This window comes from Sarcophilus harrisii, chromosome 1, assembly GCF_902635505.1.
Source record: "Sarcophilus harrisii chromosome 1, mSarHar1.11, whole genome shotgun sequence".
NCBI lineage: Eukaryota > Metazoa > Chordata > Mammalia > Dasyuromorphia > Dasyuridae > Sarcophilus > Sarcophilus harrisii.
The window spans coordinates 53,843,117-53,870,891 of NC_045426.1; the positions used below are offsets into that span (position 1 = coordinate 53,843,117).

Consider the following 27,775-nt stretch of genomic DNA (forward strand, 5'->3'; position numbering starts at 1 on the left):
TTTATTACAGGATTGTTAATAATATTTTAAGGCAAAGGGCAGTACTTTTAAATTCAAGTGACCCTCACCTGAAAAAGAAAAAAAAATGTAAATATACTTAGAAATGTGACAGACATAAAAGACTGAAAAAAAAAAACCCAAAACCCCACAGATGTTAAATCCAAAAAGCTGATTTTTGAAGTTATCTTGTCCATTTCGTTTCTGTCACAAATTCTGTTATTTCAGCCAAGTATTCACTAAACATCATTCCTAATACCAAAGAGGTTTTCTTTTTAATTTTCTGAGAGGAAAGAGCACAGTTTATGACAATACTATCTACACACACACACCCACCATTCAATATTTCCAAATTACATGTAAAAAATAGTTAATTTTTTTTTAAATTTTGAGCTCTAAATTCTCCCTCTTGCTCCACTTCCCTTCTTAAAAAGGCAAACAATATTGATTTCATATGTGAACTCAGATCAAACATATTTTCAAAGTAGCCATGATGCAAAAAAAAGTGCACAAGAAAACCTTTTTAAAAAATAAAACAAACAAAAAAAATCAATCTGCATTCAAAGTTCATCAGTTGTCTCTTTAGAGAGGGATAGCATTTTTATAGTGGGTCCTTATAATTGTCTTGGATTATTGTATTGAATGAAGTAGCTAAGTCTTTCCCAGTTGATCATCCTTATAATATTGCTGTTATTATGTACAATGTTCTTTTTCGTTCTGCTCACTTCACTTTCCATCAGTTCATACAAGTTTTCCCAGATTTTTCTGAACCTATCCCCCTTATTTCTTATAACACAACAGTATTTCATAACAATCATTTACCATAACTTAGCCATTCCTCAATTAATGGATATCCCTTTGATTTCAATTCTTTGCTAGCACAAAAAAAAGCTGCTATAAATATTTTAGTACAAATAGGTCCTTTCCTCTTTTCTTTGATCTCTTTGGTTTACTAAAATAGTAATGATATTGCTAGGTCAAATGATTGTGTGTGTGTGTGTGTGTTCACATATATATGCATAGTTTTATAAATCTTTGAACAGAATTTTAAATTATTCTCCAGAATGGTGGACCAGTTCACAACTGTACTGATAATTCATTAATATCCAAATTTTTCCACATCCCCTCCAGCATTTGTAATTTTCCTCTTTTTGTCATGTTAGTCAAATGGAGAGATGTGAGGTAGAATTTCGGAGTTGTTTTAATTTGCATTTCTCTAATTGTAGTGATGCAGAGGATTTTTCATGATTATAGATGGCTCTGATTTCTTCTGAAAACTAACTTTTAACCATTTATCAACTGAAGAATGGCTCTTATTTTTATATATCTGGCTCAGTTCCTTATATCTTTGAGGAAGTCTTTATCTGAGAAATTCTTTGTACATTCCCCCCCCCTCCATTTTCCTGCTTTTTGATTACATTAGTTTTGTATGTGCTACCTCACCTCTAGAGGTTGAAGAACTTTGAATACAAAATGAAGCATATTTTTAAAAATTTTGTATTTTGTGCAGCAAGACAACTGTAAAAGTATGCATGTGTATATTGGACTTAACATATATTTTTTACCATATTTAATATATATTGGATTACTTGCTATCTAGGGAAAGGAGTAAGGAGAAGGGGAGGAAAGTGGTACACGAGGTTTTATAAGGGTTAATGTTGAAAAATTACTCATTCATGTTTTGAAAATTAAAAAGCTTTAATAAAAAAGAAAAATTGTCAAAAGTTTATATAGTACAATTCATACCTCAGTAGGAAACTCATTCTAGGAAATCATCAAAAAAAACAAACCAAAAAAACAAACCAAAAAACAAACAAACAAACAAACAAAAAAAAAACAACTGGAAGACAGACAGAGGTTGAATGAAACCTTTTAGAAAATAGCAGTTATTTCAATTCTGTCTTTGTACCTCCAGAGTGCCAGGCACTTAATACATTCTTGTTAAATGAATCAACACTTCCTCCAGGAGCCTTCAGCGACACCCTCAGGCAACAAGTCATCTCTCCTTCTCCTGTACTCTTACAGTACTTTAACCTCTCTTATGTTACAATTAACTGTATACATATCTTTCCAATGACACTGGAAGCTCTTTAAAAGCTGGGTCTTTGGTACAGTAATGTTCAAAAAATACAGTACTTTTAATATAACATGTGTTCAAAAAATATCTGAGCAATGAATAAAAAACCCCCTCTGCTTCTTTTCCCAGCAAAAAAGGTCAAGTGTGACCAAAATCAGGCAAAAGAGCAGTTTGAACATGAAAGCAATTATTGCCTATATTCCTAAAATGTCATCATTTGATGTTAAAGATAAAATGTAGCTTCTTATATGAAAAAGTTTAAGCTTAAGACTGAAAGACAATAATTAAAATGTCACTTATTAGACCAAATTGATGTTTTGATTGATAGCTAAGATGAAGGAACAACAGATTTGGAGCTGGAAAGGATCTCAAAGACTGTTAAAGACCCTCATTTTATAAAGGAGAAGTTGGGAAGTCAGGCAAGTAACTTGCCCCTAAAACCATCCAAGTGGCAAATTCAAGACGTGAACCCTAAAACTACTATTTCAACTCTTTCAGCACACCAGTGCCTTTTCTTCTGTGGCCCACTGCACTGTTACTAGCTTCACCCAAGATACTGATTAAATAGGATTCTGACAACACTACTTATTTGAACTCCAATGATAATCTTATTAGATATCGACTATGTGTTATTGTGATAGTCTCAAAGATTTGATGTTCACTAACGTAAAGGAAATTCATTTAAAATGAGTTTCTTCCTCTTTGCTTTCTTGTGTACCTCTTGAATCACTTATTTCACTCTCCTACACACCACACACACACACACACACACACACCTTATGATCCTAAAGTACGAAAGAACTATGTCTGTTTTCCCCCAGTGGCTTAAGATTTCTATTATTTTTGCTGGGATGTTATTTCAAGGAAAAGAAGAACTGGAATGAGGTCATTATTCCTAAAGCCAAACCTTTTCTATGCTTACTTCATTGAATTTCACAGTTTAATAAAGCTACAGGTATTTAAAAAGGTACTTGAGGGGAGGAAAAGTAAATTTCTTAAGACTCAAGTTTTAATACATTAAAATTTTTTTCCATTTATTTTTTTCAACTCAAAAACATTTTAAACTTTTATTCATCCCTCCCACACTTTCCCCAAACTGCACAAATTAAAACACAAAAATAAATAAATAAATCCCTCAATTCAAGGCTGCACAAGGCCTAGCATAAGGCTAGGAAAATAAATTCTCACATTCCCAATGTCCAAAATATATCTGTACTTTAAGTATTTACTCTCTGTGAGGAGAGTGGCATTTTAAAAAAATCTTTATTCTCTTTTTTATTATTGTGTTGATCAGTTCTAACATCTTTCAGAGTTGTTTTTCCCTTACAATGGTGTCACAGCATATATTATTCTCCCTAGTTCTATTCACTTTATTTACTCTTCAGTTCACGGGCACCTTCTCAGTTTCCTCTCAAATTATCTATTTCGTCATTTCTTATGGCATCAAAATAATACATTACATTCGTATGTTACAATATGTTTAGCCATTCTCCAATACTCTCTTAGTTTTCAATTTTTGGCTACCACAAAATGATATGCCATAAATGTTTCTGTACCCATGAATCCTTTTCTTTTTTCCCCCTTGATTTCTTTGGGGCATACTACTAAATGCTAGATACAAAACTAAATACAAGGAATACAAAATAAGAAAAAGAAAAGCTAGTCCCTTCCTTCAAAGACTACAATCTAAGAGGAGATGGAGTGTGGGGATGACAATACACAAAAGAAAGTTAAATGGGAGTTGGGGATAAGTCAACATGTGGTATGGAATCTAAACTTGCTGGAAAGCTCCAAATCTTCAGTAAAAGAAGTCTCTGAAAAGACTGGTTACTCTGCTCTCCAATCCTCCATAGGCACAATCCTCCCAGTCTCCAAGGCCCAGGGTGCACAGCATAGGTGACACCTTCTGCCCTCTCAAGACTGACTTCCTGTTACAGCCCTCCAAGGACTAGTGCTATTTCCTCAAATATCCCAAAATGACTTTATTTGATTTTCTCTTACTCCTTTCACCGCCTACCTTCTAACACATTTACTTCCATGCACATAATATCCCATTCCTCCCCTCCATTTCAAGTGAAATGAATCAAGTGCCTGGAAACTTCCTTGGAGTTTTGTTTTTTTCCCCCCCACTACAGCATTTTACACAGCAAAAGCCTATAATGAACGTTGAATTGAAGGATCTACCTGTAACGATTGAGGAAATTCAAAGTACACTTGCCTATATGGAGCACAAACACCAATAGTGGAACATTAAGAATGGGACAACTGAATTTGGATCTGTATTATTTGAAACTCTAAAAACTGAGAAGAAAAGAGATGAGCCTTATTAATTGTAAATGATTAGGTTCAAGTACTAACATATGTTAACATTTCAATTTCCTCCTTTAGAAACGTTGCTGCTTTGGCGATTTTATTGGCAAAGATACTGAAGTGGTTTGTCATTTCTCCTTGAGCTCATTTGACAGATGAGGAAACTAAGGCAAATAAGATTAAATGACTCGTCCAAGGTTACACTGTCAGAAAGCTTGAGACCAGATCTTAACTTAGAAAGACAAGTCTTCTTGACTCCAGAGGCCTGGCGCTCTGTGCAATATAGAGAGCCACCTGGCTGTGCCACCATGTCTCAGAGCCTATTTTGCTTAGTAAGTGCTTTAGGAGGATTGGGGGTAGACACAAGCAATAGACCTCCAGTCCAGTCCCATATAACAATCAATGCCTACAGCAAATATCTAATTGACCATTTTTTCACTACCTGACAAAGAGCCATACGAATAGAGAGAAACCACTATTCCGCTGGCTCCTGAGGTTCAGAGCAAAAGTCTTAAAATTGTATTTTCTTTGCTTTTCACACTATCATTCAACAAATTCACTCGGTTTTGTCATTTCTTTCCAGATCTACTGAGAGCTAGTCTAAACATTCATTAGATTGTGAATGAATGGATACTCAGAATTAGAGAAAATTCCTTAAACCTTCTCCTTATTCCAGCTGGTAAAGGAGTAAGAATTCTTCCTATAACATTCCAAACAAGTAGTCATACTGTCTTTGTCTAAAGATCTCTTAAAGAAAAGAAGCCAGAAACTTATGTTGTGGGATCTATTTAAAATCTCAATTAAAATTATTGTTCTATAAGAAAAGATCAGTAGGATTTCAGAAAGGCTTGGAGAGACTTATATGAACTGATGCTGAGTGAACTGAGCAGAACCAAGAGAACATTGTACACAGTAAAAATAAGATTATGTGACGATCAAGTCTGATGCACATGGCTCTTTTCAACAATGAGATGATTGTTTGACCAGTTTCAATGGTCTTGTGATGAAGAGAGCCATCTGCACCTAGAGAGAGGGCTGTACCTCTCCTGAGTGTGGATCACAACATAGTATCTTCATTCTTTTTGTTCTTGTTTTCAATTTCATTGTTTCCTTCCTTTTTGATCCAACTTTTCTTGTGCAGCATGATAACTGGAAATATGTATAGAGGAATTGCACATGTTTAACATATATTCAATTATTTGTTGTCTAGGGGAGGGAACGGGGGAAGGGAGGGAGAAAAATGTGGAATACAAGGTTTTGCAAGACTGAATGTTGAAAACTATTGTTGAATTTATTTTGAAAATAAAAAGCTAATTTTTTAAAAAAATCTCAATTCAATTTGTTAAAGCTTTATTAAGCATCTATCTGTGTAGGCAAGTCAGCAGAAACAATGGAAGTACAGTACTTGTACTCAAGAGAAGTTTCCATTTTATGGAGGGTGGGGGGAATATTAACAATTAAGTAAATATAAAATAACTTAAAGATGAAAAGAACACCAACAGGAAGATTCAGAACCCAGGAGCCACCTGCCTTGAAGGAGGATAAGGATCCTACAGCAAGACTAGACTTCTATAGTATCTACCCACCATTCCCACTTTTATCCCAGAATCAAGCTGAACCAGTCTGAGACCCTTTCTACACAACTGTATTTCAAATATTTTAAAATTACTATTACATCTTCTCTCACCCCACAAAAGGTCTTTTTTGGACTAAACATCTCCGGCTCCTCTCAATGACCCTCAAAGCCCTTCCCCATCCTCCGGACCTTCTTCTGGATCCTTCAGGTTACAGACAAAGCCTACAAAGAGAAGCCCCTTATCCTCCCTTACATTCGGAAGCCACCCCAGCCCACACCACACACTCGAGTCCTGGTCTGATGCTGCCACCTAGTGGCCAGGACTGAGCTCTGTCTGACCAAAAGTCTCCAGACACTTCTTTGTCTTCTCCCATTTTAATCTCACTTTGCTGCTCACAATTTCAATGAATTCCACTTCAAGCAACCTATTTTTTAAATGTAGACACAGCTCATTTACCTCCTTTTGTCTGTTTCCTCAACTTTCCTCTAGTCATCTAATAGAAAAAATTCTCCCTTTTCAATCTTTTTTGTAAGCTTAGAAATTACTATAATCAGTTGATAAGTTTAAATACACTACTAAAAGGCATACTTACATTAAAGAAAAGGAATGTCAAGTTTTAAAACAAAAGGAAGTAGGCAGTGTTGTTGAAAAGGGGCTTCAAGGCTGGAAGAAAGACCTGGGTTCTCTTCTCTTTGAAGGGTTTTCCATCTTATAAGTATGGATCTTCCTCCAAGGCTCAGTTTTGAATCTCCATCTTCCTGATCTCTCCTTTCCTATCTCCTCCCCTTCTCCTTCTCCCTTCTTTCTCCCTCCTTCCCTCCCTTCCACCTCTCTCTTCTCTTCCCCCAACTTCTCTCTTATTTAAGGAAATCTCATCAGTATCAATAGGTTCAGATGCCCCAAATCTATTTATCCAGGACTAATTTCTCTACTGACCTCCATCTTCCTCTTATGATAACTATCTGCACGATATTGCTACTGGATGTTCTACAGACAGCTTAAAGTCAACATGATGAGAATGGAATCTAATATCTTCCTCCCACTTTGCCAATCTTTGCCTCCAAATTTCTCTATTTCTATTGAAGACACCTATGCCCTACCAGTGAAAACCTTTAAGTCATCTTGGATTCATCCCTCATCCTTCAACCCATGAACCCAACTCTCTGATAATCTTGTTTATTCTATTTCCACAATATCCTTCCAGCCTCTACCCACTTATGGTATTCATCTCTTCTCACATGAACTATTGCAAAAGCCTTTCTAATCAACTTCACTGCCTACTGTTCTCAAATAAACTATCTTGCAAATATCTGTCAAATTGCTACTCTTCTTTTTTTCACAAACTCTGTCTAGTAAGCTGATCCTCGTGTACATAAGTCTGCTTCAACATGGATCTTTACACAAAGGATCCCACTTGTTTGAAATTGTGTATAGCTTTGTATATGCTTTGTAGGATTTCTACCTACCCAGTAAAATGCAAGCTCCTGGTGGTGGGATGGTTTCATTTTTAATTTTGTATTTTCCTATCTTTTTGTTCATCTTTGATTCTCAAAACAGCTCTTGTGAAATAAGTGGCACATCATCATGATTATAATTGTCTATCAAATGCAACTTCTTCAGGTTTACATTCATAATCTTCATCAACTCGCTTCTCCCATCCTCAATTTCTGGCATCCCTCAAAGCCCACCAAATATAAACTCAGACTTTTTTAATTTTAACTTTTACTATTCCTCAAAAGAGCCCCTGGCACAGGCATTTATTTGCTTATCCTGAATGTGCCATCTCCATTTTTACATCTTTGTTTATATTCCCTCCACCTGTAAAATGCTCCAATTTCTTTTTTCTTTTCTTTCTTTTTTTTTTTTTTTTTTGCTGAGGCAATTAGGGTTAAGTGACTTCCCAGGATCACACAGATAGGAAGTGTTAAGTGTGTGAGACCAGATTTGAACTCAGGTCCTCCTGAATCCAGGGCTGGTGCTCTATCCACTGCGCCATCTAGTTGCCCCTTTTCCTTTTTCCTTTTTTTTTTTTTTGCTAAAATGCTCCAATTTCTTTCAGAGTCAGAGCTCAGAAAGTATCTCCTCTAAAAAGTTTCCTTTTCTATATCTGTATTTTGGTATTAAAAAGAAAAAAAAAGCTCTTCCCAAGTTATCCAACCCTGTTATATAGTTGTGTAATTGCTTTCCAGGTAGATAAGCCTGTTTCTTTCCCTCCTGAGCATAATCTGTGTCTTTGGGTCTCTATCACAGACCCAATACAGGAGTGTGCTCAGAATTAAGCCTTCAACAAATGTGTCTCAAAAGAAAGAATGAAACCTTATCACCTGCAAGTCTCCCGACTTTCCTTTCATTGACTATAGTGCTTTGGCTCTTTAATATTATCCAAAAATGGTCTCATGCATATCTTCTTTTCCTTTAACCTTTATTTGATTTCTACTAATCACTTCACACAAAGGCAAATTTGCTTTAGTCAGTACACACATCCTCCCACCTTACTCCCAATCACTCCTCCTACTCCTTCGCCCATTTTTTTTTCAGATGGATCATTTTTGGACAGTCTCATAGAAGTGCATCCTCCAGCAATCTCCTTTCAATAGCAATCTAAGAACAGATAATGGTGGAGTAGAAAGGGCAACTGATTTGGAGTCAGAAGTCTTGGGTCCAGTCATTAGCTAGACTGTTCATTAGCGATATAACCAATATCAGTTAATTTCTTCTACATCCCAGTTTTCTTATGTGCAAAAGAGGGACAATTATAATCATGATGATGTACCACTTATCTTATAAGAGCTGTTTTGAGAATCAATGTCATACAAATGCAAGTTACTATTATTATTTGCAAATATAAAATATATAATCCATAAGGAAAATAGTTAATGGAAATGTGAGTTTAGGGTAAAAAATATTTAGTGAATTGAGAGTTTTCTGGGTCATGTGAGCAACAAGATGGAGGACTAGACAATTTTGAAATTCTCCAAAATATAAATCATATGCCAAAAAAAAAAAAAGCAACTACAGATGTATCTATGGTCTGGGACACTAAGAATCCAAAAGAAAGCTTTAAAAAAAACCCTGTAAACATTAATTCAGAGATCTTGGGCTTCAGAGAACATCTTTCCCTATGTCCTATGCTCCTGATAGCAAGGCTGCAGGCTTGAAACAAAACTCAGCTCCACACCACAGGCTCCTGCCCCACTTCCCTTTTTCCAGGAATGTGGGGATCCTGACTCCATAGAAAAAGGCTGGGGAAACAACCAAAGCTCTGAACTACTGCTGCCAAGGTAGACAACCCTGTAGCCGCGAGGCTGCAAAGCTCAGCTTACTGGCATACTAGGCACAAGGAGAAGCCCACGTGGCCAGCAGCAGCTCTCTGCCAGGGCCAGTGCAGAGAACTGAGGAGCAGAGAGTGGGGTGGACAGTGAGAAAGCAAAGAGGCATGGGGCAGCATTCCACCAGGCCAGAGGGGAGGAGCTCAAAGTCCAACGGGAGCACTGACCAAGAATCCCTTGGAACAGAGATGTGGGCTAGTGAGCTGTGGGAGGCTCAGCATGAGAGGAGGCTGAGAAGAGCCTGCAGGGACGTGAGTAAAATAAAAAGGAGAAATGGAAAGAGGTTTTGCTTTAGGAGGGAGGGAGTTCCAAGAATGAATGTACTAATGGATGAAGAGAGATGGCCTCTGTAAGACAAGGGAAACCTTATGCTAGGTGCGGCTGGGGGTGGGGGGGGGGGGGGGGAAGGGAGGGTGCGGGTGCTTGGAAAATGCCCTTAGCTTACCTGAGTAGAGAGGGAGTTAGAACTCTAAGGAGCAACTAATACCTGAGTCTATAAGAAAGCATGGTCCTAGAGAAAAGATTTTGAGGTAAATGGGAGGAAAAGGTACATAATCAGGAACATGATGAGAGGTAGTCCCTACCATGGTGACACCTGCAATATCTGGCCTTATTTTGAGAGCTAGGAACAATGGAAAAGGAAGTTCCATAGGACAAGTCCTACAAGGTGGTAGCAGAAACTACCTAAAGATGAGCTTACAAAGGAAAACTTTTGAAGTCTTGATTACATGAGGAATATAGAGAATAAAGAAAAACTAGCTCATTATAGGTCACTAATCAGAAAATAAGGGTTTACAGTAGACAGAAGGAAAAATAAAAACCTCAGTACAAAGATAGAAAGTCTGATAAATTTCCACATTAGTCATTTCCAAAAATGTATATCTGCATTTTAAATTAATCATGTCTTGCTTTTTGTTCTATGAAGACAGCTGTTATTGTTCAGTCATTTCAACTGTGTCCTATTCTTTGTGATCCTTCTTGGTGGAGATATTTTAAATGATATGTCATTTCCTTCTCCAGCTTGTTTTACAGAAGAGGAATTAAGACAAGCAATAGTTAAGTGGCTGGACCAGGGTCACACATTTAGTAAGTGCTTGAGGCTGAATCAGACTCAGGTGCTCCTGACTCAGAGACGGTGGACCACCTAGCTGCCCTACAATAATATTTGTACAATTTTTTTTTCTCTCAAACAGATTTTCCCCTCTGTTCCCCTTCAATTATTCCTATTGGTTAGTTTTTAAAATTTCATTTGTGCTCCTTCACAAAAAGCATTTCTCTCCTTTTCTTCATTATCCATACTCTTTTTCAGCTGCTTGTCAATAGGAAAACAAAACTAGTGGGTAATAATTTTAGTACCAAGGTCTATACTTTTTAAAACCTAAAAATGTATGTAACCCCCATAACCTATTCCTTTTACAGGACAGGCTAAATTTTAAGAATTTCCTTCAAATGACAATCTATATGCCTCATATTTACTCTCAACCAGGGCTCAAGAACTCAAGGAATTTAGCTTATTCCTAAGTGTTCCCTTCAATTTTCCAATAAGCATTTGAATAGACATAAAATTTATTATAATGCATGACAAAAAGAGAAAGGGTATTCACATCTGAGCCTAGTTTAGAAATACAAAAATGCTGTTACATTCATACCTCCCCTAAAATGCATATCCTCTCAGGAACAAACTCCCATCATTATCAAATTAGTTGAGGATAAAATGAATGGCTCTGTGAACCTCAGTAAAAACAGTCTGACTCTCACTAACTCTGGCCTCCATGTATACAATCTGCAGAACACTCTCAGCTGCCAGTTTTATTCTTGGAACAGCATTTAAAGGTTGTCAAAGATCCCACGGACCTTTTTTGACTGGGAAAGTCTTTCCTACTTGGCTAGCGAATCAATGACACTCCTTCATCGGGCTCTACACTCCTCCCAACCTCTGACTCGTTGGAAATGTCTGTCACAAACCCTCTATCATCTCCTATTTTCTACACATATTGTGGACCCATAGCATCATAAGTTTCCCTTCTCCCTTTATAAAGAATTCATCACCAGTTCTTTTCTATGACTACTTATCACAATATATTTCATAAAAGCAACTCCTCCTTGTGTCCTCTTCCCCCATCTCAGGCTCCCACATTCCCCTGGAGAGAACTAAGACATTTTTATCAGTTGATGATGTTGGTTAGGTTACAAAACGATGGCTCAACGCACCCTTAAAAGGACCACACCTTTGAGACAGTTCTCAGTATTTAGTAAGCATTTATTAAGTGCCTATTATGAGCTAGACAATGTGGCAAGTGCTAGGAACTACAAAAAGGCAAGAAGATTCTATTCTCAATAAGTAAAAAATTAACAAGGTAGGAAATTTCAAATATTCATATATAAACAAGATACACACAGATTAAATTGGAGATAGTCAAGAAAAGGAAGGCACTAGAATTAAGGTGGTTCAGGAAAGGCTTCTTAAAGAAGTTGGTATTCTAGCTGGGACTTGAAGGATGTCAGAAAAGCTAAGAAATGGGGGATAAAGGAGAGAATCCCAGTGGAGGACATCCATTGAAAATGCTGCAAATCAGTAGGTAATTGTTACTGGAGGGTAAAGTATAAGAAGACTGGAAAGGTAGGCAGGGGTTTGGTTTGCCAAACAGGATTTCATATTTGATGCCAGATGTGATTGGACAGAGCCACTGGAATTTACTGAAAAGAGTGACATGATTGAACCAATGATTTAGGGAAATATATTTTATAACTGAATGGAAGATGGTCTAGAATGAGGAGAAATGAGGCAGGCAGAAAAAGCATCAGGCTATTGCAACAGAACAAGCATGAGCGAGTAAGGGCTTACACCAAGAGACCAGCAATAATAGGAGAGGAGACATATTCCAGAGTTTAACATTCATTTCTGTTTAAAAACACTTGAAGGTATAAGTATAAATGGATTTTTTCCTTAAATTAATAAACATTTACCTAAAAACATCAGCAAATGTTATTCATAATGGGAATAAGCTAGAAGTATTCCCAGAAAGATGAAGTATGTGAAAGAAGGATGCCCACTGTCACCAATATTATTATTCAACTTGAAATCCTAGCAATAGCAATAAGAAAAAAGAAACTCAAGGAATCAGAATGATCAAAGAGTTGATAAGACTATTTCTTTGCAGATGACAGAATGAAATACTTGGAAAATCTCTAAAAACGACTTTATATAAAACTGTTATTTTTGTTGGCCCTTGCCTATCTATGAATAATTATTATTTCTCCAATTATTTAATTATGATTTTATTTATATAAACAAGTTCTTATAATTTTGTTCATATAGCTCCTGGATTTGTTTTGGCAGATATACTCCTACATACTTTATGCTGTCTAAAGTTATTTTAAATGGGATATCTTACTATCTCTTCTTACAGGGTTTTTTGTTGGTGATACATATAGGATGCTGATGATTTTACTGAGAGTCTATTTTATATCCTGCTACTTTACTAAAAATTATCATTTCAACTAATAATTTATCCAGCAAAATTGCATAATCCTAAAGGGGAACTATGGATCATTACTGAAATAGAGGGCTTTTGAGCATTCCCAATGGAAAAAAAAGCCAGAATTTTGAAGAAGTCAAAAGCAGCATAATAAAGTAAATATGAGCAAATCATGTTCAAAAACTAGATTAGGATAAACTATTTACATATTAAGATGAGAAGATGAGATCGCTATAGTTATTCAGGGGTCATGGAGAGCCTCCATTTAGACAGAGGACAAGTTGGGATCTGGCTATACCAATAGAATACCAGAACAGAACTTAAAAAAAAAAAAAAAAAAAAAGCATTACTGATTTGTCTCCACATTTGTAATTTCACAAGCTGCACTGCTCTGGAAAAACCCCTAACCTGAACTTATTCTGTGTATTTTTCCCTGCTCTAATTCCAAGTCTCAGCCTTTCAGGTCCAACTCAAGTCTTACCTTCTCCATGAAACCCACCACTAGACTTCAACTAAAATGTACCTCTCTTCTCTGAGCCTGATTTCTTTTATTGTTGCATTATTTTCATTTCCCCAAATAACCTCCCATCAGTGAAAATTCTTGTGACAAAGAAAACTATAAAATAAAAGCTCCCAATCTAGATCCAATCACCTCCTGATAGAGAGGACTTTGCTATTCTCTGCCATCTGGGACCTATGATTAATCATTCAATTACTCCAAGTTCTGCTCCTTTTAGGGAGCACATTTTTTATTTATTTATTTTTTTTATTTAATATCCTTTTATTTACAGGACATATGCATGGGTAACTTTACAGCATTAACAATTGTCAAACCTCTTGTTCCAATTTTTCACCTCTTACCCCCCACCCCCGACCCCAGATGGCAGGATGACCAGTAGATGTTAAATATATTAAAATATAAATTAGATACACAATAAGTATACATGACCAAACCGTTATTTTGCTGTACAAAAAGAATCAGACTCTGAAATATTGTACAATTAGCTTGTGAAGGAAATCAAAAATGCAGGTGGGCATAAATATAGGGATTGGGAGTTCAATGTAATGGTTTTTAGTCATCACCCAGAGTTCTTTTTCTGGGTATAGCTAGTTCAGTTCATTACTGCTCCATTAGAAATGATTTGGTTGATCTCGTTGCTGAGGATGGCCTGATCCATCAGAACTGGTCATCATCTAGTATTGTTGTTGAAGTATATAATGATCTCCTGGTCCTGCTCACTTCACTCAGCATCAGTTCGTGTAAGTCTCTCCAGGCCTTTCTGAAATCATCCTGTTGGTCATTTCCTACAGAACAGTAATATTCCATAATTTTCATATACCACAATTTATTCAGCCATTCTCCAACTGATGGACATCCATTCAGTTTCCAGTTTCTGGCCACTACAAAGAGGGCTGCCACAAACATTCGTGCACATACAAGTCCCTTAGGGAGCACATTTTTAATGTTCAGATTATTAATGCCAAAGTGCATGTTGCAATCCCTATTCTGTGCACTTCATTCTGTATGGTCCATTCAAATACATCTGTTAACAAGCATCTGTTTAGGCAATGCTAAAACCACTAAACTTAATCAATAAGGGGACAAAGAAATGCAAAAATATGAGCATTGCCCTCAAGGAAGATCCCAACTAACAGCAAGACAACATTTTCATGACTAAACCTATAAAGTAGGTGAAAGGCAATTTCCCATTTCTGTGATTTCTTCAAATGTGTCCTTCCATAGTGAAGATTTCAGAATATTAATACACTATAATTTATTTTAGCCATTCTCCAAGGAATGAGTTGTTGCTGTTCGGTCATTTCAGTTATGTCCAGTTTTGAACATTTGGGGTTTTCTTGGCAAAGATACTGCAATAGTTTGCCATTTCCTTCTCCAATTCATTTTACAACTAAGGCATTTTACAACAGGGTTAAGTGACTTGCCCAGGGTCACTCAGCTAGTTAAGTGTGGCTGGATTCAAACTCAGGTCTATATGACTCTAGACCTGGCACTCTGTGCCATCTAGCTGCCCCCAAATCACTGTATTTATAGATTTCCAATTTCTGAAATGGAATAGGTTATTGTTGTTTTTTAAATTTTGACCCCCTCAATACAAAATTCTTTCATAAATAATTTATGTCTTCAGGTTTGTCAAATAAAGAGTTACATTATGTCTAATGTTCTCTAATCTGTTCCATTGCTCTACTTCTCTATTTTTAAAAAATAGCAAATGGTTTTGATGACTACTGCTTTATAATATACCGTGAGGTCTTGATGCAAGTTGTTTTACAGGATAGCCAAGTTATATACAGGTTTTGGGTTTTTTTTAATCACATATGATGATTCAGAGAATGTGATTCAGCTCTCTTAAGAGTATTCAAATCTATACTATAATGGGAATCTACTGAATTCAGTGTTAAAATGTGCTTTTTAAAAATTTTCTGCTTCCAAGTTGAATATGATCACCTTGTGAACAAATGGCAAAATAAGTGAATAAAACAAAATTGGTTAAAACTGTCTTTAAAATAACTTTATTCTGCCCCCCGCAATTTTCCACTTTAAATTTTATAAGCAGTATAGTTGCCAAAGAATTAAGATTTGCAAAAAAAATCCCCCCAAAAAAACTACCCCAAAAACCTTTACATGCAGAAAGTGTGTTTGTAATCATCCAACTCAATGTGGCAGCTAGTTTTGCTGAATTAATTGCTTTTTGCTATTCATTCCTTTTTTATTCTTTGTTATCAAGGATAGCTCTGTGGGAGAGATATAGGAAAAGGAGAGATACTATCTAGAAATAAAAGCATTATAAGAACATTATCAATAATATTTTAAAAGAATTTTGAGTTTGGGAACTGGGCTATGTGATATAGAACAATAATTCTGAATTCAAAAATCTTCCTTCCTTCTTCTACTGACTTGGGTTTCTCCTCTCAGAATTATGAATTTAAAGGTTAGTATCATATACTACATTCTTTGATAATTACTATTTGCTACATCTTGATTTCAATCTAGGAGGGCCTCTGTCAAGCTGCTCTGGCTAAAATTTGTCAGGAACGTACTTTCTCAAGGTTCTCTAGCTATTCCTATCATAGTTCTTTGGTCGCCAAGGATTTTTTTAAACCTCAAGTAATTTAACAAACATGGTAAAATCTGAGGCATGTTAGGCTTCAACTCTAATCTTCCAGGTACAGTGCCTAGCATAACATATGCACTTAATAAATTCTTGCTGCTTGAGTGATTGACCTTTACAGAAACCTCTTTTTCTTGAAGGGCCTTAGCTCTCTGCAGGCAATATAGAATCATCAACTAACTATACATTAGGGGAAAGTCTATTCTAAACTAGTCTTTCAATTGAGCTATGTTAGTTCTTCTTTCTTCTTCATGTCTAAATATCCACATTCATTTTGACAAAATACAAATCAGTTTAAACATGCCATTACTTTTCTATCAATAAAGTTTTACTGATAACCAAACTGTACCAAAAATTCCCAATCACTCCTTTATTATGCACTATAATACCAGAGATACTCAAGGAACTTAGAATTTAATGACTACGCCTTTTCCATAACAGATCAATCAAAACCACCCACCTCACAATTACTTTCAAATTTCATTTATTTAACCCAGACCGACAACTGCCACTACACAATTTTACACCCAAAAGACAAGACAAAATGCTAAATTCGAAGAATCCTGAACATACAGAAATAATCGGGTAGCTCCACTTCCAGATACAGAAGCCCTGTTCTCAAAGCCACTCTGCTTGTCCTGCTTTTGTACCTTTTCTGACCCCATTTACCTCAAATGACCTTTCCCTTCTTCTGTCCAATTGTCGAAGTCATCCATCATCCTCCCAGGGGTCAGTCACAGCCTCATTTGCACAAAAACTTTCACCTATCAAGCAACCCAGCACACTCAAATTTACAGAAAATTACTTTTGAAACATGAAAACTAATTCATATTTAGACTTTATCCTTAACATAAATGTTATTTAAGAAAAATCTGTGGGATGAAAGGCCCTTATATGTTCAAATATTGTCTGTTTAAATATGCTCTTTGTGATCTAATGGAAACTGATAGCTTTCTTTCTAGATATTTTTGGAGTAATGATACAGCATGCTGAAGCCCCCATATGCCAGACTTTGGGAATGACTTTTGTCATGGGGTCAAAAAACCTCTCAGAAAAATGTTCAGCAAATTTCCTATCTGTCCTGCATGACAGTAACCTATCATTCATCTGTCTCACTCAAAATTTATTTTGTATTCTGCTTAAAGATGGCCTTGCTCTGTCAGAATTAACATTTAGCTAACTAATTATTACTAAGGGCTCATTATGTCTCAGGTAGTGTTTAAATAATAAAGGAAGGACTATGTGGTGTAGCAATCAGGACAGATTAAAAGAAATTTTCTTTCTTTTTATTCTCATGACTATTAATTTCAAGTTAAAAGCCTGAAGAAAAACTGTATTAAAGTTCTTAATTTGCCAGATATACCTGCCATGTAAAAGATTTTCTTTCTTTAACTCAAGAAAGTAATAAATTCTTAACTAATTAGATGTATCTTAGATTGAGTTACATCAAAATATTCCATTTAAATAATAACAGCTAGCATACATTTACCTTTCCTTGTATCCCCAGTGCTTAATAAAAATAATAAGAAGAAACTTAGGCACTTGATAAATTTTTATTCACTAACTGACAATACTTCATTTTATCCTCACAATAAGCTATGGAAGACTAGCACTATTATTTATTATATTTATATTATTTATTTATTATCTTATGAGGAAACTCAAAGTTTAAATGATTTGCTCAAGGTCATATAATAATTTAGTGTCTGGGGTCAAATTTGAACTCAGATCTTTATGACTCTACTGCATATAATGCTACAGGCTTCCCTGAGAGCTCTCATTTTTCCCAAAGAGGCAGAGACTTTAGCAGTAGCTTCATTCATAAAAATAATACACATTTCTTTTTCTTTTTTTCCAAATCAAGAGCAAGAGATGAAAGAGAGAATGAAGAATCATATTTTTTATAGGTGGTGTAAAAACTAACAGCTTTTCCGTCTGCACCCAGAGAGAAGAAGACTGTGGGAACTGAATGTGGACCTCAACATAGCATTTTTACTCTTTTTGTTGTTGTTTGGTTGCATCTTGTTTTCTTTGTCATTTTTGATGTGATTTTTCTTGTGCAGCATGATATTTGTGGATATATGTTTAGAAGAATTGCACACGTTTAACGTATATTAGATCACTTGCTATGGGGGAGGGGGGGGAAAGAAAGGGAAAAAAATTAGAACAAGGTTTTGTAAGGGTGAATGTTGAAAATTATCCATGTATGTATATATTTTGAAAATAAAAAGCTTTAATTACATATGCTTTGTAAATAAAAAGCTTTAATAATAAAAAAGAACATTAGCCAAAAAAGAAAAAAAGCACAAGGAAAAAAAAAAAGAAAAGAAAAAGCTTTAATTAAAAAAAGTAACCGCTTTTGATATTCTTAAATTCAAATCCTTGTCCATTGATCAAGTAGACATTTGGCTCATAAAGGCCAACTCAATCTTGACAGTTTCTCTATAAAAGAAACGAGCAAATCTTCAACAATGAGAGGATCCAAATCAGTTCCAACTGATTGGTAATGAACAGAAACAGCTACACTCAGTGAAAGAACAATGGGAAATGAGTGTGGATCACAACATAGCATTTACACTTTCTGTTATTGTTTGCTTGCATTGTTGTTTTTCTTCCCAGGTTATTTTTAACTTCTTTCTAAACCCCCTCTTTCTTGTGTAGCAAGACAACTGTATAAATATGTATACATGTATTGTATTTAACATATACTTTAACATATTCAACATGTATGGGACTACCAGCCATCTAGGGGAGGGGATGGAGGGAAGGAGGGGAAAAGTTGGAATGGAAGTTTTTGCAAGAGTCAATGTCGAAAAATTACCCATGCATATGTTTTGTCATTTAAAAAGCTGTAACAAAAAAAAATTTTAAATAAAAAATAGGGATTTAAAAAAAGGAAACCAGCAAACAAAAGAACTGATCAAATTAGTTTCATCAGGCATCCATCCACAGATAACAAACATTCCCTATGACATCTGGTCACTTTGTAGTGTAATACTCAAAATTATCTGTAAAAAGAACACTATGAAAATGACTGAAGTTTGTGCTACAATAACTATTGCTAAAGATGAAGAAAGAGGTAGCATTCTACATGGAACTTAGGACCTTCTAAATTAAATAAAAATATTTTTGATATTTATTGATTTCAATGCAAAAATAAAAATAGGCAAAAATGCAACAACAAAAAAAAACTTGGAAAAGACAATGAAGAGTAAGTTAAGCCAAGGCAATATGGTCTCACTATTCTTCAATTCATTTCGACCATCACTGGCTAGTAAAGGTTTTGAAGAACCATAAAGGATTACAGACTGGCAGGAAAAACACCTAGATCATGAAATATATATGATTACATGTTAACAGACAGGGAACAAGTTAATGATAATGGGAGTCATTCCTGAATTAACTGTATATAATTACACCATCTACTCTGCAAAACCAAAGACAAAAATAAAATGAAAAAAATAAAAGTAGAATAATAAGACACATTGTACAATTAAAACTACTTCAACATGATCTATTTAAACAGAATTAATAGATTTAAATAAACTATTACTATTGAAAAATGGGAAATGGATGGAAGAAAGCACACTGACACGAATTATAATAGGTTAAACTTCTGGAAAAAATATATAAATGAAATGCTATCACATTAGGAATTTACAGGAATTTAGGAATTACAGTCTCCTTCCTTGGCAGAGTTATTTATGATAGCCACAGACAAAGCCAGTTCAAATATAAATGTACTCAGAGATATAAATGTTCTTACAGAAAAGGATAATGAAAATCATAAGCTTGATCATCTTAGTGGGCAACAAGAAGCAAAGAAAATGTAAGGAAAAGCAAATTATATTTTTTAAAAAAGCATGGCAAAAAGTTCAACTAATTGAAGCTAACCCAGAGACAATTAGAATGTAAAGAGAAGGAAGACTGCAGGGAGATGAAAAAGCAAAAAGACCATAACAAAATTACTTCACTATAATGGCCATCACATTTGCCAATCTACAAAGAAATAAGAGATAAATAGTTCTGAAGAGGACAAAGAAAGGAAGAGCTGCTGGATTGGACCAAATGTATACAGGAGACAATAAGTTAAGGCAAGTCATCATGCATTTAAGAGCCTCCTACTTTGTGCACTTCCAGGTTATGGATTTTCTCTGGTGTCCTCCTCACCCACCACTTCAGCCTTCCCCTCCCCCCACCCCCACCCCCGAGTTCTTATCTCCCTCACTTCAAACCTGACTTTCTAGTGCGATTTCACATTAGTCCAGCCACTGATCTGCTGCTTCCTGGCCATAGCATTTCATCTCTCAGCTCCTTGTCTTTGCCCAAAGCTTTCCCCTGTGCCTGGCAATGCTCACTTCCACCTCCTCTGAATGCCTAGCTCTCTGAGGCTCAGCTTAGTTGCCACCAGCTTCACAAGGCCAGGCCTGATTTCCCCAATGAGTCCTTTCTCTGTCTTCACTCCAATTTACTTAGTATTTACCTTTTGTACATATTCATGCTATCTGCCCTAATGAAAGCTCCTGGAACAAAGGCCTACCAAGGAATTCCTACCAAGACCTTGCACCAAGTCCTACCTCCGGACCAGAGCAGGGATTGCAATCAGCACAGAAAGCTCTAGGTGAAGAAACTCCCTCTAAAAATGTATATACTGCAAGCAATATACAGAATTCTGAGAAGATAAGTGGCTTACTTACCATGACAAAGCTAAGATTCCCCAGAAAAGGGCTCATACCCCAAAACATCCTGACTCTGAGACAGGTCCTTTACCCACTATATAACTGTCCTACCTTGCAAATAGCAGGAGCTTGATAGTCACAAGTATTGATACATAATGAATGAATAAAACCCTTGTTCAAGTAACTTGAATTAATGATTTTATGCATGTAATAGAAATGTATTTTGGCTTCTAGAAAATTTCCTGACAAGGAAGCTAAGAGGAAACCTCTTTGAAGAGTCACCCCACCTGCTAATTCTATGAGTAAGAATATACAGTCAACTTAAAATTCTCAGCAACAGTTGAGCTATTATAAAATACCTTAGAAATTAATCCTTCCATTTGTTTTTAAAATAATTTGAGAAATTAGTAACATGAAAAGTTAAGCACATCTTATATTAAAGAGACTCTTCTTAAATAAAGACCTTTAATCTCACAACCACTTTTCCCAAAATATCCAGTCTTCTTTTGTTCAAGATTTAGTAATCACAAGAACTGAAATACCCTGCAATGTGTACTGCTAGTTTTTATCACTAATAAATTTGAGTCATCTTTCATCAGCTAAATGTTCCCTTTCATCATAAAGCATGTCCTCCTAAACAAAAACAGTGAGATGCTTTCTCCAATTCCATGTGATCTTGCTGCCAACCAACTGCCAAACCTTACGCCTTCAACTTTAGCTCTCTCCTACCCAGCTCTTTCTCTCCACTGCCACAGCCACTATCTCCTCAGAGATAGGTGGGACTGTGGTCTTCATGCTGCATGTCTTTCCCCACTGTGGCCACATACCTGTTCACATACCTTCTCTCCACCATTCCCACCAGAGGTTGCTGATCACCTCGAGGATCAAATACCAAGAACTCTGTTTGACTTCTTGTACTTTATTCCCCTCTCCACACCCTGCAATCAGTCATACTATCCTACCTGTTTCTCACACACAAACCACTTTATCTCCCATTTTCCTTAAGCTGGATCCCATGTCTGAGTCCTTACCCTCCTCACTATTGCCTCTTGACATCCCTGATTTCCTTCAAGATTCAGCTGAAATACTACTTTCTGTCAAAAGCCTTTTCTAGTTCTCTCACTTTTCCCTTGAAGGTGATCTTCCACTGACTCCATATGCATTTTTTTTATTTAGAAGCTGTCTTCCCATTAGAATAGAAGTTCATAGAAGGCAGGGATGTTTTTTGCCTTTCTTTGCATCCTCAGTATCACCAGTGCCTAGGGCATAGTAACCTCTTAAAAAATGCATACTGACTGATTATAAATTTTACATTAGAATTCAATCTTCTTTCACGTAAATCAGAAGTAAGCCAATCAGAGTTGCTAAATAACTTCCAGAAAAATTGGATGTGGCAAAAGCTTTATTCAAAAATAATGAACTACTAAACAGTAATTTTCCTTACTTCTTTGTAATCCCCATAGTACAGATAATACCAAAAGTTATAAAACTCCTAGGAGCAGACACTCCTAGGCTTGAGCTATATCTGTTATATAAATGAAACTTCTTCTCATACAGCACATACCAAAAATCAATCCTTTAATTCAGAATTGTCAACCTGTAGCTACTTGGTTATTAAAGGTAAAATCTGTCACATGCAGATGACCCAGGTACAGTAAGGCTGGCAAAGCAAAAGCCATTGAAGTACATAAGTGCATTCTGAGACAATAAAGAATCTATAACATAGAAAATTCCTGCTTACACCATGCACTAATTGGCTTGAAGTTCTTTTCTTTGGAGAAAATGGACTCAAGAAAACCTAAACCCCTACTGCTGTACAAAAGTAAGTGATTTTAGTAAATAAAGAGAAGATATCTGCCATTAACAGTTTTGTATCAGAGCTTGAGTTTTATAATCAGGTACAAATCAGTCAAACAATACGCCAAGTAAGAACAGAAACCTGAGAAATCAGTCCATATTCATTCTACTTATTTAACTAGAAGCAATAGTAAACTCCACCAGTGCTGGAGACCAGCAAACAGAAGAAGTGGCAACAAAGCAAGGCTAACTTACCCGCTCAGCAGTGGTCTCCTCCCCAGGAAGATAGGCAGCGCAGGCTATCTCCACGGCAGCTGAGCTGGTGGGCGAGTCGGTGGTCGAAGATGACCGAGGCCGGCCCGACTGCCCCACGACTGCCATGTCCGGACCGGATTTGCGGTTGATCTGAGGGCTGCCCTTGGGGGCATCTGGTTTGCCCCGCCTGCTGTGCAGGCTCGTGCCTCTCTTCATCTTGGGGGGCACTCGGATCTGCTGCAGCACCCGGTTCAAAGCTGTGGGGTGGGTGGAGACACCATCAATATCAGCACAGGAGCTCTGGCTCTCCAGATCCATCTCAGGCTCCGGATCGGCCTGGACTTGTTGCACATCCTGAGGAGACACCGAAGACCTCCTGCGCTGGTGCTGGAAGAGGTGCTTCAAGCCTTGGCCAATCACATTAATGTTCTCCAAAGCATTGTGGGTCATTTTAGACAATTTCTGCTCTGCTTCGGGAGGCTTTCTGGCCTCTGGATCTTGGGGTTTGCCTCCAGGATCTGGGTCATCATATAACTGTTCATTGCCAGAAGGCTCCATCAGCACACTCTGACTAGGCTTATTTGCAAACTCATAAATACCGATGTTGCCTGTCTTTAAATTGTTTTTTGTTTAATACACATCAATACTGTCAACCAATAGGCGGGCAACTGCTTCAACTGTGCCTACACATGCAGCTGTGCGACGAAGGTCTCATGCTTATCTAATGTTAAAAAAAAAAAGCTGATATTATAAATCCATGCAAAAAACTACGGGATTAAATTAAAACATGCTATTAGCCAAAATAATATTTGTTCTCATCATATCCAAAGATTAATAATAGATTTCCAAATTGCATATGATGAATATCTTTTCTCTAGCATGAGAAAGAAGGGCCAAAGCAAAAAGCAAAGAGAGAAAAAATTGCAACATTAAAAGTATCTTTTCTTTTTAATGTATGGAGAAACAGATACTAGAGGGACCATTTCAAGTGTTTATAGCAAAAGAACTGACAGAAAAGTAACTGATTGATCTCTATCCCATAATTTACATATTTAGTTTAAACAAAAACCTCATCTTTTCCATTTTAACTGTAGTTAATTATCAAATATGTCATATCCCAACTGAATAGATCCAAGGTTAATAGAAAATGTCTACTCAATCACAGCTGTATGTCTTCCAATAAACTGTGAGGTATTTCTAATACTATCCATATTCATCAAGGATATTAGTTTACATGTAAATGCAGATAAAGGAATAAAAATCTTTCTTGTAGTACAAAAGACCTTTTTCTGCACCACTTTACTTAATGGTCCAGGCAGCATCAGCCTCCAAAGAAAAAAGCTTCAATCACCACTAGTTATTGAGAAAAAGGGATGTGAAAAACCCCTTTCCCTGAAACTAGTATCATGTATGATAGAAGCTACTCCTACATTCACAAAAGGCTAAAAGGAAAGAAGGCAACAATTTGAATGGGATTGAGTACAAAAGCATCAGAGTGAAAAGAACCCGTCAACTGTAAATCAAATACTGATATTAAAGGCAGGAAGCTGAAACTAGTGAAATGCAAAGTTAGCTAAAATGTCATGAGTTATTGACATCACAAGCAAAAAAAACTAATGTATTGTTCAATCCTTGCAGAATGTGTTAATTTCCATTGTTTGTGGAAAATTAAAACCCAGAACTACAAAAGTAAGTTCTTAGTGTGAGCATAAGGTAGCATTAGCAGATAAATGTGGTGCCAGCAGAAATGCAACACATGTTCAGGTCATTTGCTTTAATAACTTTTATGTAATATAAAGCTGGAAAGCAAAATATCACATAACTGATTTTTGGAATTACTTATTTTCACTTTTTCTATAACTGTTAGGAATCTCAAAATTTTAACTTTGGTTAAAAAGACAAACTTTTGCTTTAAGTTCTAACAAGGTCAGGTATCATCTACCAAGTGAAACCTCAGCCAGTTTACATTGCTGGGATGCTTAAGCAAATTAGAAAACTAATATTCATTCCATACTTCAATATTCCCTAGATAATGTGTTACCATGTGTGCAATATGAATATATCCAATGCAACACGTGAGTTACATAGGTCCTCTAACAATTCTACTGATGCCAGACATACAGTGAAACAAGCCCTAAATATTGATCTATAGGAGATGAGAAATTCCATTCTATTTCCAAACGACTGAAGGGAGAATGAATGTCTCCCTAATTTTCTCTCTGCTTTTTCAAAGCTATTTCCTCATCAAGTTCTTAGTTACATTGGTAAAATCAAAGAACCTTTATTTGTATAATATGGGCCTTTCAAGGTTCTAGACCTGGTTTTCTGCTTATTCAAATGTGGAATACAAGTGGCATAGTAGGCAACCCTTTATGTCTACTGAGGTTCAAAAGGATAATTCCTCCACAGTTACCTCTTGTTTTCAATCCAAGGTCCTCCCAATATTGTAGCACACTGCAGTGTTATTAAATTAATAATAATGATAATAACATATATGTCTACATATACGTGTGTGCATTATGTTTACTAAGTATCAAGACATTGTGCTAGGCACTTACAAAATATCGCATTTTATCCTCACAATAACCCCCAGAAAAGTAGATACTGAGACAAATAGAAGTTAAGTGATTTGTCAAAGATCACACAGCCAGTGAGTGTCTTAGGCCGCTTTTGAATTCAGGAAAGTTCTTCCTGACTTCAAGTCCACAAATTTATCTACCAAGTCACCTACATTGCCGAGGTTTGTTTTTTTTGGGGGGGGGGGTTTTTTGAGACTCTTAAAAGCAGAAGAACCTAAAAAGGCAGTTAGAAAAATTCCTATTCACGAAGGTCTTCAATAGAAGACTTTTTATTCATGAGACAGAATATCTTTCTATCTCACTTTCTCACATGAGATAGAGGCAAGGGAGGAACTGAGCTGTGGCCATGGAGCCAGGAGGTTTTAAAAAAAAAAAAAAAAAGAAAGAAATATCCCACAATCTCTCTCTAAGACTCTGAACCTACTAAAAGACTGCTATTTCACTCACTATTTTTTATATTTTTCTTAATTTGAAAGTGTGCATATGTATACATTTGTAATCTTTCTAATGGGTGATTAGATAAGGGAAAGGAAAAGCCCAGAAATCAATATGCCACACTCATGTGGTTAAAGAACTACTACTACAAGCAGCAAAGAACTATTTCTGTTGGGATTTTCTGGCGTTCCCTATAGGTAGAGGGTTTATTAAAATAATAGTGTATATATATCTGGAATTATGTTTACCTTTCCTCCTGAATTTATTATATCAATAAATAGTTACTGGATTATTTATACTTGGTAAAACACTTTGAGCTGCTTAGAAACATGAGGCCATTTATCTTAGTGTAATCCAATAAGAATATTTAACTCCAAAACAGAACTATTTAGTCACTGGACTGTGAGAAGAGGAAAGGGAGGAATTTAAAGGAACAGAAAGTAAGTCCATAGATGAGATTTTTAAAATTAACAGTGTTAAAACAGCAAGATAATCCACATAATTTTCCATTGAAAGAAAAATTCTAAAAGATAAAAACACTTTGAATCAAATAAAACAATGTTCTAATTAATGAAGTAGTATCAAGACATTTGTCCCATATAAATGTATTGTAAATTTATTAGTTTAACAAATATGTTTCTTTAGAGATAAAATGACCTGTTTATTATAAAGAAAACACTCCAACCTAATTTTTAATTTTTAAAATTCATTAGTATATTTATAGCTATTGTTTTGAATAAAAGGATGCCAAAATTCTAGAGGCAAAGTAGACTAAATAAATAAGTAAATTTCATAGCAAAGGCTTGTACTTATTGTTTTTGCTGCTGTAACAAAAATCAATTAGCAGAATAGTAATGAATGCCAGGAATTCTGAAGGCAAGATTTCTCACAGCCATGCAAAGCAGCACTGTTTCTGCAGTTCCAAAGCCTAAAAGAAACTGGGTTGAGCTCTAAAATCAGGCTGTGGAGAAAAATCTTATGAATTTTAAGAAAAAAGCAATAACAAATGTGATTATTATTATAATTCTCCAAATTTAGTGATGTTCATAGTCATTAGACTTGTCTTATGACTGAGGCACAGCTGGGAAGGAGTGAATAAACACTTAGAAGATAGCTACATTTTCCTCTGAAGAGACAGATTTTTAAAAAAACTGATAAAACAATGACTTTAGAAATAAGCAAAAATATTAAGAAAGATTGAATGTCACTCTCCAAAGGTACCCGAGACAAAACTATTACTTAAGAGTTATTAACTAAAATAGTTAGCTGGGAAATCAAACTTTTAAAAGAATTAAAAGAATATAAAACTTTTTGGGGCTTCCCTGCTTCATCTTTCCAAATTGTCCTGTTACCACTCTTACACAGAAGGTAAGATCCCCCTGAGTAAATGTAACTGAGGCAACAAATTCTCAATTTTGTGAACACAAGACCAACTGGAAAGGCAAATGTGCTGTTTTGAAAACGGTATAATCCCAATGTTTCATTACAACTGCCTTTGTAGTCAAATGTCATGTTAGCTTTCTTTTGAAAATATAACTTCTAAATAGACCAATCATTGCCACTAGAGAAATTAGAGCTACTTTAAATGCTAGTTTTTAGCAGCTGTTAATTCATTGGACCAATTTTATCAAGAAAAAATGTAAAAGCAATGTTTAAAATGTATTCATCCACAATAATTTTATCAAAAACAACTGTATAAGTTAGCAAACACTTTAGCTCACAGGAAACAAAAATATATTTTAAAATGATCAGAAATAAAACTCAATGATGTTGTTATATGGTTTTTTTTTTTTTAATTCTACCAAATACTAAGTGGAACATTCTACAGAAGCCATCCAAAAACATATACCAATTTTTTGGTAAAAGGTCAAATTTTGATGTTTTGAACCCATTTGATCCTCCCAGAAATATAATCAGAGCAACTCCACAGACTGCAAAGAGCTGATACTTGCCTCCTCCATTTTTCCTTAAGCATAACCAATGTGCAAGGATCCTCTTAAGACAGGAAGCTGGAAAACAAAGAAAGTATTAGGAGGAAGAAAGCTCTTGAAAGAAAAATTAAAGTATTGACTTGAAAGAAGCAAGCAAACATCACTAAAAATAAGGAAAAAAAAATAACAGTAATATAGC

General features: G+C 35.8%; 1 protein-coding gene across 5 annotated transcripts in view; it reads right to left on the bottom strand.

Moving 5' to 3' along the window:
- TMCC1 (transmembrane and coiled-coil domain family 1) overlaps positions 1–27,775 on the bottom strand; it is a 245,873-nt gene that overhangs the window by 140,032 nt on the left and 78,066 nt on the right. For 4 of the 5 annotated variants that reach the window (XM_031955621.1, XM_031955615.1, XM_031955612.1 and 1 more), the window contains 2 exons: positions 27,598–27,654; positions 22,632–22,888 (listed from right to left, as the gene is read on the bottom strand). In XM_031955621.1, the coding sequence (XP_031811481.1) occupies positions 22,632–22,847 (216 nt within the window). In that variant the 5' untranslated portion in view covers positions 22,848–22,888; positions 27,598–27,654. Of the gene's footprint in view, positions 1–22,631; positions 23,353–27,597; positions 27,655–27,775 lie in introns of those variants that run through there. The other variant, XM_003762450.4, reaches the window with a different exon arrangement.